The 16,344-nt window shown below is 40.3% G+C and overlaps 1 protein-coding gene across 6 annotated transcripts in view; it reads left to right on the forward strand.

The window, feature by feature from the left end:
* dennd5b (DENN/MADD domain containing 5B) overlaps window positions 1-16,344 on the forward strand; it is a 275,753-nt gene that overhangs the window by 101,906 nt on the left and 157,503 nt on the right. For 3 of the 6 annotated variants that reach the window (XM_073058989.1, XM_073058991.1, XM_073058994.1), the window contains exons 2-3: window positions 11,908-11,979; window positions 14,847-14,956. In XM_073058989.1, the coding sequence (XP_072915090.1) occupies window positions 11,908-11,979; window positions 14,847-14,956 (182 nt within the window). The remainder of the gene's footprint in view (window positions 1-11,907; window positions 11,980-14,846; window positions 14,957-16,344) is intronic. The other 3 variants (XM_073058990.1, XM_073058993.1, XM_073058995.1) reach the window with 1 other exon arrangement.

Raw genomic sequence — 16,344 nt, forward strand, 5'->3', positions numbered from 1 at the left:
ACAGCTTTCTTTTGTTGTACTATCATTGACTGTAGCCAGCAGCTCGATCCCACTTATTCAGTAACCTACCTGAACCTTTCTGAACCGCATCCCACTTGTTTGTGGAAGTCTAGTGTCTACCAATAAAATAGCGAAACAACTTAACGTTATTGTGACAGAACAGTTACCACATGTTATACAGTGACTGATCTGGACCTCAATTGTATCGTGATTTATCTATACCAATTAGCATCATATCCCAGTGTTGTACAGCGAGAGGCTAGTCTCCAACATTTCAGTACACATTACACAGTGATTAACTTGTGCATTGACAGTTCCATGCTCAGTGATGTCCAGCTTCTGACCAGTGGTGTATCCCAATGTATTTAGTGATTGACCTGTCCCCACCAGTAGCATATCGCTGTAACTGAAAATCTGCAGATGCTAGAAATCCAAAGCAACACACACAAAATGCTGGAGGAACTCAGTGGGCCAGGCAACATCCATGGAAAAAGAGTAAACAGTTGATGTTTCGAGCTAAGACTCTTCATCAGGACCATTGGTGGGACAGGTCAGATGCTGAACGTCACTGTGCATTGATTTGTCGCTGTACAACATGAGTGCAAGCTAGTCACTGTGTAACATGTAATGTTGGAGATGGGCCTCTCAGGTATGCATAGGCCCCTCCTGTCCCACAGCGTATACAGTGACAGGCCTGTCCACAACAACAGGGCACTCGTTATACTTGCTATACTTCACTCATGCATATACTGTGTGTTGTACAATAACAGACCTGTACCAAGTTTTGCTATTTCTGTTAAAAGTCTTGTATACCATTGATTTACAATAACAATTCTCTTTTACTACCTTAACCTGTGTAGCATATAATCTGTGACTGCATGGCTGGGTGTGCTATACGATCAAAGAGGACAGATTGTTGAAGTTAATTGTACCACGGTCACACTTTACTGCATTCCCATTTCTGGTACAGATTGCTGTACTGATTTTAGAAGATAATTAAGTAAAAGAGTTCTAGTCTGCATTTAAGTTAATAGCTATTTCTGTAGATCTTTTATCAAAGAAGTGCTGCAGAAGTCTCCATCATATAAGGCAAACAAGCAGCATTGAACATTGCCACCTCTTTCAATATTTGCTCGCTGTTGCAAGTTCTCTATCGTGGTATCCTGAAGATGTGAAAGGCACAAATACAATTAACTGAGTCAAGCCAGTTAGCAGTGGAGTGAAATCAGGTGCCTCTTTAGAACTTGGGAAGCTTGAAATTTGTTTACAAGTAGCTATGAACATAGGTTCTAGATGGAGTTGAACGGATTATGCATAGACTGACCTGCGGGCAGAGAGAGTTGACTACAAATCGGTCATTATTCAGGTGAGCAAGCTTATAGGACTGATTGGAACATGTCTGCCCTAGTACAACTAATCTTCAGATAAGGTTGACTATGCTGTAAAAACATGCTGGGATGATTTTTGCTGAGAAATATATTTGCTGAATTATGAATGTGTTGCTCATTGATGATTAGTCTGGTGTAACAGGATGGTGAATGACCTTCATTAGAATATTTCAGGTACAAATCCTTCCCCTGATATTTAGGTGTAGCCTGCTTCTCTCCATTCTAATTTGGATTTGTTTGCACATTAGACAGTGGACAGGAGATACAGTAGTTGGAGAAATTTGGGTGAATCATTGCTGGGCTTCCCTTGTTAGCATTATCCTCTTTGCATAAATAGTCATTTTAGTTTTCAGGTGTTTACCAGCTAGTTATTATTTAGTTGGGAATGTAGCAATAAGGAGTGATTGTGAATCTGCAACTGTTAAACCTGGTAGTTAATCTAGAGGGCAGGAGTTGGCCAAATGCAGACAGAAAGATTTGAACTAAATCCCCAGGTGAAGCTGAGCAGCTGGAATTTGCTGTAGACAATTGGAAGCTAATTGGAGTTAGGATATGGTGACAGTAGGAAAGGGCACAGTTTAATAAAGGGAGAACTGATTTGTGTGTCATTGTTGATTAGACCCTGATTATTTTTGTTGAGTAATGCTGATAATCAATTGTCAAAGTACATGAGGAGCCCATGTCATTCTAATTTGACATGTGTTATTCCCAGTATAGGTCATGAATCATCAAAGGGATGCCTGGAATTTTAGGCATCAGCTTTGAAAGGTAACTGAGGAATTATTGCAGTGTCAAATTGACTAATGAAGTTCAAAGTTCAGGGGGTTAATGAATGAGTGACTTTTTTGTATTGGAAATGCAATCACTGGGGAGGGTCCTTCATGATAAATGCTACAGAAAATGCTACTGGAACAAGGCTGAGTGACTGTGGCCATGGCAGAAGAACTGAAGGAATGTCTTTAAAAGCAATCATTTAATATTGTTCTAGATTCAAGATTATTTATGCCAACTGTAAAGGGGAACAAAATGAATGTTACTCCAGACCAGATGCAGCATAAAAAAGACATTAAGCAAAAGAACACAATAAATGTAAATGTGAAATAAATCCTATAAAACACAAAGTACAAGTAAATGTTACATTCATAGACTGGTAGTATGAACATAAAGTAACTGCATTTAATGTAGATGTAGTGGTGGTGGGGATGGTGGAGTGGGCTAATGGGTGAAGGTGTTGATCAGCCTGACTGCTTGGGGGGAAGTAACTGTTTTAGAGTTTAGTGTTCCTGGCACAGATGCAACATAGTCACTTCCCTAATGGGAGTGGGACAAACAGTCCATGAGCAGGGTGGTTAAGATCCTTCATGATACCTTTATGATACCTTCATGAGCCTTTTACGATGCTTTTCTGTATATATGTCCTTGATGGTGCGTGGGCTTGTGCTGGCAATAGGCAGTTTTAACTATCCGTTGTTGACCCTTCCTGTCCGCCTTTTTCATACTGCACAGTGATACACCATGTCTGCTGTACATCTGTCAAAGGTCTTGACTGGTGTACATAGACTAGCTCTCTTCAGCATTCTCAGAAAGTAGAAGTATTGGTGAGCTTTCTTGTTTGTGGAGGGTCTGTTCTGGGAAAGGAATTTGTTCACCAAAGTCTGTGGGATAATGCCAGCTGGGAAAGTATTGAGTTGGGACTGAAGGGGGAGGGGAAGTACAAAAGAATGAATTGAAATTATGTGACATCTTTCCCACACTCTGAACATCCCACATTACTTTACTCATAGTGAAATATGGTATACTTGTCTCATCATATGAGCATGGAGGACAAAAGCAGGAGGTCATTGTACAACTAGCTAAAACGTTGGCTAGACCTCAGTTAAGAGTATTTTGTACAGTTCCTGTCACCACACTAAAAGGAAGGATGTGATTACATTTGGAGGAGCTGCAGAGGAGATTCACTGAAAGTAGCCTGGGATGGGGTGTTACAGTTATGAGGAGAGACTGGTTAACATGGGTTTGCTTCCCTTGAAGGGGAAAAGACTGAAAGAGGACCTGATATATAAGAAATTGTTAAATATAGTGGACTGGGACACATCAGTACCAGTACATTTTGTCTTAATTAAGTAGCTGTCCCAATTAGCCAATGTTTCATGGAAGTAATTTAAGAATGTATAAAAGAGACAAACTACTATTTAACTGAGTAATACATTATATATTTAATTGAAATACAGAACAAATTAGAACACTACCAATATGACTACAGTACTATAAAACTGTGTAGTAGTTCCTAATAGTTATTGATGGAGGAGTTATCCAGTGTACGATGCCATGTTCTTTTGATTGACTGTAAATGAGTAAAATCAGCACAGACACCTAATGCAGATAATGGACTGCATTCATACAGTTATTTCAATGATTGCATTCTCCCAATCTTTATTTTCATTGTAACATTCAAGATGATTGTCGATACCTTCAAATTCTTTGATGTTCCTAACTTGTTGAAGCAGTGAGATCATTTAATTTTCACTCCTGGCCTTTTCTGGCATCTCCAAGCCTGAATGTATGAAACTACAGTGAGCCAAACATTTCTGAATTGTCTTGTTACTTATTTCTCACCAACTATCAGTGAAAAAAATCATTTTATTTTTTGAACATAGACACATGCAACTGATACTATTTAAAAATGTTTTGCTCTAAGCATGGTGTGGTGTATAATGGCCACACAAGTGCACGTGACTGACTACGGGTAGTTAGAAACTGTTCAGCAACAGCCTCCTTTTCCAATTAGGTGGCATATTGTCCCAAATCAATGAAGGGACTTGCAGCTGTTTTCTCAATTACTTTTTGTTCTTATCTGTTTCAAATAAGCGACTGCCCCAATTAACTGGAATCCACCATATAGGGTAAATGGTCAATAACTTTGCCTTGAAGCAAATCTGTTTAAAGGTAAAGGGAAAGTTAGGGTAAGGAGTAAGAAGTTTAGAGGGGATATGGGAAGAACTTATTTTCACCCAGAATCAGGAATACATTGCTTGAATGGGTAGAGGGAAAAATATCCACAACATTAAAGTAGTACTCAGATGAACATAGAAATCTACAGAATAATGGAATTACTATAGATGGGCATTATAGATGGTTGGCATGGATGTGATGGGTTGAAGGGCCTGTTTCTATGCCATTTGACTCTAAAGTATTCTTAATGTGCAGTCATTGTTGTAAGATGGGAACTTAGACATATTGAGGGCTCTAAACACCAATTAACAGATGATCTATTTTAGTGTTGAAGTCCAAATGAAAAAATTTGGTCAGGACAGTGCATAAGCTATAAATATGACAAATCTCTACCTAAGAATACATGAAGGAGAAGTAATAACTAGCAGCGCCAGACTCAACATACATAGCAGAACTATGTAAGATTTTGACAAAAGCATTCTTAATCTATACTGCAGTAGTCTAGTTGAAAGTGATCTCACTGCTCTAAATAGGAATGTACTGACCCAACACCTCACTATAGATGTACAGATCTTGTCAAAATGTACACTGTACAAAATCTGGACTGTGCAACTCCAAAGGAAAGAACACACTCTATCTAGACTGACCTTAAAGAAATTACCGTAGATTCCGGACTACAGAGCGCACCTGATTAAAAGCCGCAGGCTCTAATTTTAGAAATAAAATCAATTTTTTAATTGTAAAGGCCGCACCGGATTTTAGGCCGCACCGCTACTTTTAAATATACATATGTATCGGTAATACAAATTACGTTGCATATACTTTTTTACTGAACAGCACGAACAACATTCCAATATCTCCTAGCGACTGGTAAAAATATATATACTGCAGCCTACCAGGAAAAGTTATTGATCGACTTTAACTTAAAAGCAGCGTTTTCGCTCGGGTCTAATCGGGTCTGACGCGCTTGCGCAATGCGATCGGGTCTAATCGGGTCTGACGCGCTTGCGCATTGCGATCGGGTCTAATCGGGTCTGACGCGCTTGCGCAATGCGATCGGGTCTAATCGGGTCTGACGTGCTCTGGTCTTGCTTTTCTTCGAGTATTTTCCATGTTGATGAGGGTGAGTACAAATGACTGATTTACAATAATTTAATTGTGAAAGTGCGCTTGATTTATCGTACAATTTCATTGGACCTCTGTGAACTACTCATCAATTTTATTGGTCTACTGTTACGAGGCAAAATGTTTACGAGGCGGCATGAAAAAAAAAACCATGTATTAGCCGCTCTGGATTATAGGCCGCAGAGTTCAAAGCTGTTCAAAATGTGGGGAAAAAGTAGCGGCTTATAATCCGGAATCTACGGTAATTAGAAAACCAAATCAATGCAGTACTGGTCTAAAGAAAACTGAGATCACCAGGCCAAATCTGCACTGGTTGTTTGGTGGGGCAGGACCCAGTGCTCATAAATAAAGTTCATTGCTTACCAAGCGAAAAACAAGAGCATGTGAATTCAGTATGGGATGGTGGGGAAGGAAGAAACTGTTGTGCTGCAATGTCGTTATTTTTAGCTCGAGTATTTCCAACTTTGGAGTTGGTGCTTTGTATAAATTTACACCCAGTGGCCACTTTGTTAGATCCAGAAGTGTACCTAATAAAGTGGCCATAGGGATGGAATCCAGTGTGACCTTCTGCTGTAGCCCACCCACTTCAAGGTTTGAAGATGCTCTTCTGCACGCCTCTTGTAATGCATTATTTGAGTTACTGTCCCCTTCCTGTCAGCTTGAACCAGTCTGGCCATTCTCCCCTGACCTATCGCATTAGCAAACTGTTTTCTCTCACAGAACAGCCACTCATTTTTTTTGTTTTTCACACAATTCTCTGTAAACTGTAGAGACTGTCTGACACCAACAATCATCCCACAGTCAAAATCACATTTATTATTATTATTTAGAGATACAGCATGGAATAGGTCCGTTTGACCCACTGAGCCTAATCACAGGACAATTTGCTATGACCAATTAACTTAGTAACTGATACACCTTTGGATTGTGGTAGGTAACCAGAGCAAACATCCCATTCTAATGTTTAGTCTGAACAGCAATGAAACCTCTTGACCATGTCTGCATGCTTTTGTGCTTTGAGTTGCTGCCACATAATTGGCTTATTAAATATTTGCATTAATGAGCAGGTATACAGCTGTACCTAGTAAAGTGGCCACAGAATGTGCGTACATCCATACAAAAGTTCTGTAACTTGCTGAACAGTGAAAACGATGTAGAATATAACACAGACATTCAGGTTGTATACGTAGACTGCAGTATGTGGGAGTTTATAGAGTGCAGATTTTGTCTGGAACTAACTTGTTTACAGAGTACAATACTGTGAAAAAACCGTGGGCATATATAGACAACCAGGGTGCCTGAGACTTTTGCACAGTACTATAGTAACTTAATGCATTGCACTGTACTGCTGCAAAAGCAAATTTCATGACGTGTGAATGATGATGAGTATGATTCTGATGTGGGTCTCCATTGCAGACTGAGAGTGAGAAGGGGCCAGAGAGAGGGGAATCATGATTGGGAAAGGGAGAGGAGGGGGAGCAGAAAGCACCAGAGAGACATTTTGTAATGATCAATAAACTATTTGTTTGGAATCAAATGACTTCTCCTGTTTTCTCTGGATTGGGTGTGTCTGTACCCGTGCCACCCCTTCCCCGGCACTCCTTCTCTGCCACCTGTCCCACATTCTTCCCATGATGCTCCACGCTCACCATTCCCAACATACTTTGCTCCTGCCAGATTTACAAACTCACTGTCCTGTCCATGTTAACAAATACAGTACTCAGCAAAACTCTAGCCCTATGGATATGCCTAAGACTTCTGCACAGAACTGTACATCTCCACTTAACCTCCTCAGTTAAGAGTCATTGAATTGATGTGTCGATTAGCAATACAGATTTATTCAAGGTGCTCTGTGTAACCAACCAAAAGGCTGGGCCCATGTGAGTACTATACCTTTGTTATGTAGAAAGTGAGAGGAATCAAAAAATGAAGTAGTTGACCATAAGAACAAGATCTGCCAGTTGGACGAGAATGTTAGTGAAGGGGAACTGTTGGGATTGAGTTCCGTAAAAAGCGGAGGAGCCTAAGGCCTTCTTGTTGGGGGTTAAGGTATGGGGTAGAGACCGGATGTCCATGCTGAAATTGAGAAGGCACTGGAAACTATCAAAATGTGGCAGAGTGAGAAGTATCCTGGATGTAGGTAGGAAGGGAATGAACAAGGGAAGTCAGGATGGAGTCAAGGTATGAAGGGATGTTTGGAGGGGCAGGAGCACGTAGAGGCAATGGATCTAGCAGGTATTACTGTGTATGAATTTTGACAGGTGAAGGAGCATGTGGGTGTCCAGCAGAGGTGCCCATTCATCATTCACCATTCTTTGTCCGTGAGACCATAAGACACAGAAACAGAATTAGGCCAATTGGCCTATTGGGTTTGCTCCACCATTCCATCATGGTTGATTTATTATCCTTCTTGAACCCATTCCCCTGTCTTCTCCCTGTAACCTTTGGTACCCTTACTGATAAAGAGCCTATCAACCTCCACTTTAAATATACCCCTCCAGCAGACTCAGGAGGAAAGCAATCAGCATAACCAGAGACACCACACACCCAAGCCACTCCCTGTTTGACTCGCTGCCGTCCAGCAAAAGGTTCAGATCACTAAAAGCCAGAACAAATAGACTGAGGAACAGCTTCTACCCCAGAGCTGTGGCCTCCATCACACCACTCCCACAGAACAATGACTGAAACTGTGAGCACACGCAAGGACTCAAATATTTGTACTAACGGCACTTTGTGCATTACTGTGATATTCCGGTGCTGCTGCAACTTATTTTCTGCTACTTATCTATTTAGTACTGCTTTTCTATTACTGTCTTGTTTTTATCTACCGCTTTGTTTGATTGCCTGAGAGGAAGCCAAGCAGAGTTTCATTGTATCTATGTATAATGACAATAAAGATCATTCAATTCAATTCAATCTGTAGCAATTAATTGCACAAATTCACCATCCTCTGGCTAAAGAAATTCCTCCTCATCTCTGTGTCTTGGGGACATTTTTGTATTCTGAGGCTGTGCCCACTTGTCCTAGACTCCCCAACTATAGAAAACATCCTCCCCAAGTTCACTCTATTTAGGTCTTTCAATATTCGTTAGGTTTCAATGAGATCCTCCCCCTCTTATTTTTCTGACATCCAGTGAGTACAGGCCCTGAGCGGCCAACGCCCTTATTACACTCAATATTCCATTCCCAAGATCACTCGTCACCTCAGGTGTCAGTGTGAATGAGTTCCTTGAACTTGTTTAGAGGAACTTGAGATAACAAAATAAAGATACTTCCATTTTAAATATAATTTTATATGCTGTATATTCTTAAGCTCAATTAAAATTCTTCTGCATGCATCTAACCTGTCCAGTCCTATCCATTTATACCCCCATCTTTCTGACATTCAAGAGGACTAGAATATAAAAGCAAGCATGTAATGTTGAGACTTCATAAAGCACTGGTGAGGCCTCACTTGGAGTACTGTGAGCAGTTTTGGGCTCCTTATCTTAGAAAGGATGTGCTGAAACTGGAGAGTTCATGAAAATGATTGAAAAGGATTGAATGGCTTGTCAAATGAAGAATGTTTGGTGGCTCTGGGCCTGTATTCACTAGAATTCAGAAGAATGAAGGGTGACATCACTGAAACCTATTGAATGGTGAAAGGCCTTGACAGAGTGGATGTGGAGAGAATGTTTCCTGTGGTGGGAGAGTCTAAGACCACAGGGCAGAGCCTCAGAATAGAGGGGTGTCCTTTTAGAATGGAGATGAGGAGGAATCTCTTTAGCCAAGGAGTGGCGAATCTGTGGAATTCTTTGCCACAGGCAGCTGTGGAGACCAAGTCTTTATGTGTATTTAAGGCCAAGGTTGATAGATTCTTGATTGGTCAGGGCATGAAGGGATGAAGTGAGAAGATTGGGGCTGAGAGGAAAATTGGATCATCCATGATGAAATGGCGGAACAAACTCAATGGGCCAAATGGCGTAATTCTGCCCCTACATTTTATGGTCTTATGGTTCTACTGAGCACAGTTCTTCTATTCAAACTGCTCCATGGAGTTCACCTACCTAATTCTGCACCACCTCCTTAGATTATTCTGTGTTCCTACACATTCCTGACCCATACTAGTGAAGGCCAAACACTCCTCTGTATTGATCAGGATTTTCTTTACAGAACCATCACCATGTTGAAGATGCTACATGAATACACGTTGTTATTATAATTCAGTTTGCCGGCAGGGAGTCGAGAAATGCTCATGTTGAGGATTTCCTAATTAGTGACTAGGGCAGCTGACCCCTTTCATTTCATAAACATTGAGTTTCACTGCTCATTAAAAATTCTGCAACATCATTAAAACTGTCAACGACAACACCAAATTTTCATTTCTTGCAAGCTGTATTTTCCTCTTTCTCCTTTGATGTCTATGTACAGGAAGCCTTTCTGCTACACAGCTTAATAATGCAGTTCTCTAGCTATTTGCTATTTAAACTGCTTTGAAGATTGGAGGAAAAAAAAACCTTTTTCCCACCATGCTGCCTTTAAGGCTTATGGTATTATAAGATTATAGCACCCAATCGTTTCAGAAGTAATTAAATTTTAGTGGATTTACAGTTGGTTTATATACTATACTTTACTATTACCAGCATTTGGCATGTTCAATTTCTGAAGGTTTCCCTCATTCAACAGTCTGACATTGCTACCATGGTAATCCCGATCAGACATTCGAGGCAGAGCTTCTGTTTAAAGTGGTACTTGTTGAGAATTTATTATTTCAGTAATAATTGAGTAATATTGTAAATATATTGTTTGACTGAGCATTCTTTGTTTACATAATTTATTATAGGTTGTATGTAAAAGTACATGAATGGCATATGTCATTATACCAACATGTCATATGTACATGCCTAACTAAAGTAAAATAGACAAGTTCATCCCGGCTCCTTTATTTACCTTTCAGTTAGTTTCTTAAGTTACAAAACATAACAGCAGCAACAAGTAAGTTAAACGAACCTGAGTCAACTACCTAACTGTTGAAGTGCAATACGTTTTTTTTTCGGAAGGGGAGCGAGAGAGAGCGCAACGTTTTGAATTTAAAAAGAATGTGCAGCATTTGTTTCTTTGAAAAAGGGAGAGAGACAATCTAGTTAATTTTTTAAAAAGGCAGTCAATGAATTAAGTTTATGGATTCGTAAAGTGAGTACCTAGTGATGATAACAATAAACATAAAAAAGCAGAAACGACTGGCTATGTCAGAAAGATGGACACGTTTGATAGCAAAACAGATAACTATCTGGGGTATACTGAACAAACTGAACAATATTTTGAAGCAAATGAAATAGCAAATGTGAAATGTGTGCCAGTGTTGCTGAGTGCAATAGGTAGATAAACATACAGTTTACTTAGAAATTTCTGCTCCAACCAAACCAGCCGAAATGAGCTTTGCTGATATTGTGAAGATAATCTAGGAACATTTAGAACCAAAACAGTTGTTGATTGCAGATCACTTTAGGTTTCATAACTGGAATCAAAAGGAAGGGGAATCCATTTTACATTATGTGACTGAATTGAAGAAATTGTCTGAGCATTGTGAGTTCAGTGACAGGCTTAATGATGCACTGAGAGATTGTATAATTTGTGGAATCTTAAAGGAAAGTATTGAAAAATGGCTCCTAACTGAAGCATAACTCACATTTAAAAGAACAATGGAAACAGCAGCCAGAGATGCAAGTGAGTTGCAGTCAGGAATGAAAGTGATTGTGAACAAAATTGCAATGTCTAAGCAGAAACCTGTCTGGCCAAACACGTTGTGTGGCCGTTATGACAGGGGCTCATATACAGCTTTAAAGATGCACTTTGAAGCCCTGTAATTTTACGAAGGGAAGGCAGAAGCAGCTGAGTCATTTCATGGTTTGTTTCTGGCAATGAATGTGCTACGTACTGGGAACCATTGCAATCAAGCTTGGTTTAAATGGATTCTCTCAGTGAGTTGAAGCAGCTGCAGTTGATTGGCAGAACTGTGTCCTAGCAACTGTAATGTGTTTTCAGCATCATTGTTAAGGGATCTGAAGCCTCAAAGAAGATTGTAGATTAAAAATTAACAACCTTTCCTCAAGTCTGTAGAGAATGATGTGGGGAAAGATATGAAGGAAATTAAGTTAACTCTTTGTCTGGGAACCATTTGTGGCAGAGGCTTGCAGTGGCTTAATGTTTTGTGGAAACTAGTGAGGAAGTTGGCATTCTTTAAATCGGAGAGCCACAGATGTAATCAATGACGAAATCCTTAATAGCATGTGGCTATCTCAGTGTGTCTCTGTTATGGTTTTGATCAAATGTTTTGCTTGTCCCATGTATACTACTGGCACCTTTTTTTACAGAGGCATGTTCTTAACCACACTTCAAAACTTGTTTTCTGTTTTGTATTTACCTTGACATGCAGTTTTGTCTCTTTATTTGTGTCGTATAGCACTATGCCAGTGGCTAGAAGCAGAGCGGTGTGGCAGGAGCCAAGAAACTCCATGTCCTAACAAAGCCTCAGGTAAAGAGTGGAAAACAGCTGGATCTGATCTCTCAGCTTTCTATTTCCTTTCCAAAATAAACCTCCCTCTACTTCTCCAAATTTTGTAGATTTTATTGGAATCTCTGCTGGTGTTTCATTCCTAGTTGGACAGGGATTATGTAAATTACTATGGTGCAGCTGCTGTAGTTGATTGTCAGACCTATCTCCTTCGACCTCTTTCTTCCTTCTGCACTAGGGTAGAGCAATATCATCCTTGCTTGCTTTTTGTCCTCAGACAGTTCTTATCACGACAGGGCGGTTCTCGAGGACTTGCTGCCTTGGTGGACATTACTGTCTTGGTTGGTGCTGGCGTTGGTGATGGGACTCTATGCTTTCCTTATCTGCTTTGTTCTGCCTGGCTGTGGGTTTGCTGAAGTGTGTATATATCTGATGAACTTGAATTGGTGTTTTAGTAAAAGCAAATTAGACTGCATATGTTGATTGTTAATTACATCTGCTAATACTGTGGGAAGTTTTAAACTGAGTGAGATACAATTGACATTGGAAAAAATTCTTGCTTAAAATCTTGGAAACACAGGTAGTATCTGTGAGGAAGCAGCCTAGATAATGTTTCAGGACAAAGACCCTTCACCAGACCCTTAGTTCTGACAAAGGTGCTTTGGCCTGAAACATCAACTGTTGTTTCTCCTTCCACAGATGCTGCCTGATCTGCTGTGTGTTTCCAGCATTTTCTGATTTTATTTCAGATTTTTGATTTCCATCGAAAGATTGTTTCATATCTTCTATTGTATTTTCATTTTTTGTGATCATTGGTTTCAATTTCAGTGAATAGTCCATAATGACCGAGTTGAATATGAGTTATGTCTCTCCCTTCCCCCTTATTGGTGATTTTCCTAATGTAGGATTCCCAAGCATCCATCCGTTTTGTCATACTTCCTTATGATGCTGGAGTAGGCTGTTCAGCCCATCAAGTCAATGCTAGTTCTTGGCACAATAAAGATGATCCACCCCACCACTTAATTTCTCCACAGTCCATTCTCACATGCATTAGTATTATCCCTCCCTGAATCTCCTACCAGCCACCTCGGCGTGACAGGGTACTTTGCAGTAGTCAGTTAAACCTACCAATCCACACGTCATGTAGATGTGAGAGGGGATGTGAGCATTCAGGGAAAAGCTCATAGGAGGAACTTGTAAACTGATGATCTGGATTGAACCAGTGTTTCTGGAGTCGTGAGGCAGAAGCTCCACAAAATATGCCACCATTGTTGCATGGTGCATGATCCAATCAAAGAATTAAACGCTGAGTGGCTTCTTGCCCAACAACTGCCCATCTGCGTTTACATGACAGGACAACAGCCAGATTTCAAGTTGACCATCGTTTGCCCTTCAGCACTTTGCCCCACTTTGAGTTCAGTAGTAATGATGCAGCAGCAGACTGAGCAAATGCAGCCTGTAAAACAGTCCTCTGCACTGGCCACTAACCAGTTATCCGGTAGGCTGTCATTAACAAACAACTCTGTTGCTGGTGATAGGTAAGTTTGAATGAGCCTTTCCATTGCCCCTGTGTTGGCAGTAGGTGTGAAAGCTCCTTTCTACCACAGAAATGGGCTATTTCGTCCACTCCACATTCCTTCTCACACATCTACAAATCCTTCATTGCCTCTTATATTTATCTGGCTTTCCTTTAAATGCCCCCATTCTTTTCACCTTGGTTAAACCTCGAGGTAGTGATCTCCATATTCTCACCGCTGTCTGGGTGAAGGAATCTCTTCAGATGCATCTGTTTGATTTTTTGGGGGGGGATTAATGGACCACGTTCTGGTTTCATCTGACCTCAACCATCAAACCTGTTTTGATGCTGATGATCTGTCAACCCACACACAAGTCAGAGAAGCAAACTCACTGTGCAAGCCCCCACTATAGTAAAAAAAAATCTTATGGTTATTTCCTAAATCTTAACCTTAAGTTATCCTCATAAACCTTGGTGTGCTTTGTGCCAGGAAGTAAACTCACTGCCTACACTATGAGCTCACCTTACTTGAAGTGCAGCATATCTAATGGGTTGGCGTGAAATGTTCCAAACTTTGCCATCCCATCCAGCACTGAGTGATGTGATCTGTGCCTACACTGAAACCTATATGCAGGTTATGTAGTGGCCTTTCAACCAGATGATGCTTCCTTGTTTGAAAAGTTAAAGTGAAAGAACTTTAAAACAAAATGGGTGTCTTCTAGTAGCTTTGCAAGGTGTTTTCCCACTGAGGTGAGTTGACAGTCATGATTTGCTGGTGCTCGTAATTTAACTGGAGCTGAAAGTTCAAAGTAAACTTATTATCAATGTACGTACATCTACGTCACTATGCACAACCCTGAGATTCATTTTTTTGTTGGCATACTTAATAAATCCAATAACCATAATAGATTAATAAAAGATTACAACCAGTGTGCAAAAGATAAAAAAAGATAACAAACTGTAAATACAATAAATAAATAAACAAACAAACAAGCAAGCAATAATTATTGAGAGCATGAAATGAACAGTCCTTGAAAGTGAGTCCATGGGTTGTGGGAATAGTTTAGTGATGGGGCAAGTGAAGTTATCACCTTTGGTTCAAGAGCCTGGTAGATGAAAGGTAACCTGAACCTGGTGATGTGAGTCCTGAGGCTCCTGTACCTTCTTCCTGATGGCAGCAATGAGAAGAGAGCGTGACCTGAGTGGCGGGGGTCCCTGATGATGGATACTGCTTTCCTGTGACCATGCTCCGTGTAGACGTGCTCAGTGGTGAAGAGGGCTTTACCCGCGTTAAACCAGACCATATCCACTGTCCAAAATCTGGCAATTTCCTGGTGACCTGCATAATTTACCATCTCTTTTCATTTTATAGGGGAAAACTTTGATCAGAGTCCATTGAGGAGAACCTTCAAGTCCAAAGTGTTAGCCCATTATCCTCAAAATGTGGAGTACAACCCTTTCGATCAAGATGCTGTCAATATGGTGAGTTGTAGATTTTAATGTTTTCTTTGCTCCTGTACAGTGAATCCAAGGCTACATCAGCTTGTAGATTTGACCAAAGTTGCAATAGTAATATTTGGGTTCGGATGTTTTCTTTTTCTCTTATTCTGATTTCATGTGTGTAGCCATGATTCTCACAAGTTAGTTTGCATGACCAATATTTATCCTGTAATCATTCAGATTGTCCCTACATTGATCCTCATGGGAGTTTGTTGTGTAAATTGGCAAGAATGATCAATCTGACTTTGGATCATCCTGAAGTTGTTCAGAGATCTGTGTGTTTCTTTGAGGATATTTTTTGTTTGTTAGTGAAGATGATAATCAGAGATGCTATCACAAGGACCCTATTGATGCTGTGAGCATACTTCGGGGTCACCTGCTAAGCGAAGTAATGTCGAGACACTAAGTCTTTGGATATCCACCCAAGTCTCATTTGTTTTTCTCTCCCACTCCAAATGTTTGTTTTGGTCGAGGTGCAAGGTATCATGCGGATGATCCAGAGCTAACTCAGGAAGAACTTGCCCTTCTTGGGCAAATTTCTCTGTAAGTTGGTATTTGTAAACCATGGTTCTTGGCAAGGTAAAAAAGAAAGCAATTGGATATTTGTTCAAATTCCTTCTGCTCATATTATGGATGTTGCCAGAAATGATCACCAAGGTATGGGCTGCAATATGTTTTACTTCATCTTTCACCTTGTCAACTGCTTCCTTGACATGCTGTTTTTATCCCATTCCCACAAGTGCCTCAACTTTGATTGTTGCTGAAGGATCTTCTGGTAACAATAAATGTTTTGGATATTCCCAGGGAAATTGACTGGGTTTTCATTGTGAAAATAGTGATGTCACTGACTGGGTTTTCATTGCCTATTACATGGGGACTTCTTGAACTTCTAGATTTAATCGGTGATGGTTTTTCCCAGGAGTTTGTCCTTCTGACTGTGAAACACAGCATTAAGGCATTTACTCTTAATAAGACATCAGCAGTAAAATGCACTGCTTGGAACATGATGTACCTATTGTTGACATGAGTACTGACAGAAAAAGGAAGAAAGAATGAGCAATCAATCTATGTGATTGAAAAGCTGACAACCCAATGAATTTAAATATTCAGCCACTATGGTTGTACTCTTGAACCGTCCCTGAATGTCAAGAAATTGGTTGTTGGGATAAAACCAGAAAATACTGGAAACATTTAGCAATGCCTGTGGAAGGGCCATAAACAGAGTTGAATGTTCCAGGTTACTCTTTCCACAGATACTGTCTGTCCTGCTGGGTGTTTCCAGCATTGTATTTTTACTTCAAATGGTGTTCCCATGCCATAATCCTTCCATTCCCTCTCTAGTGGTAAGGGCATGGTGAAGAAGGCAGCAC

The sequence above is a fragment of the Hemitrygon akajei genome, chromosome 10, assembly GCF_048418815.1.
Source record: "Hemitrygon akajei chromosome 10, sHemAka1.3, whole genome shotgun sequence".
Classification (NCBI taxonomy): domain Eukaryota; kingdom Metazoa; phylum Chordata; class Chondrichthyes; order Myliobatiformes; family Dasyatidae; genus Hemitrygon; species Hemitrygon akajei.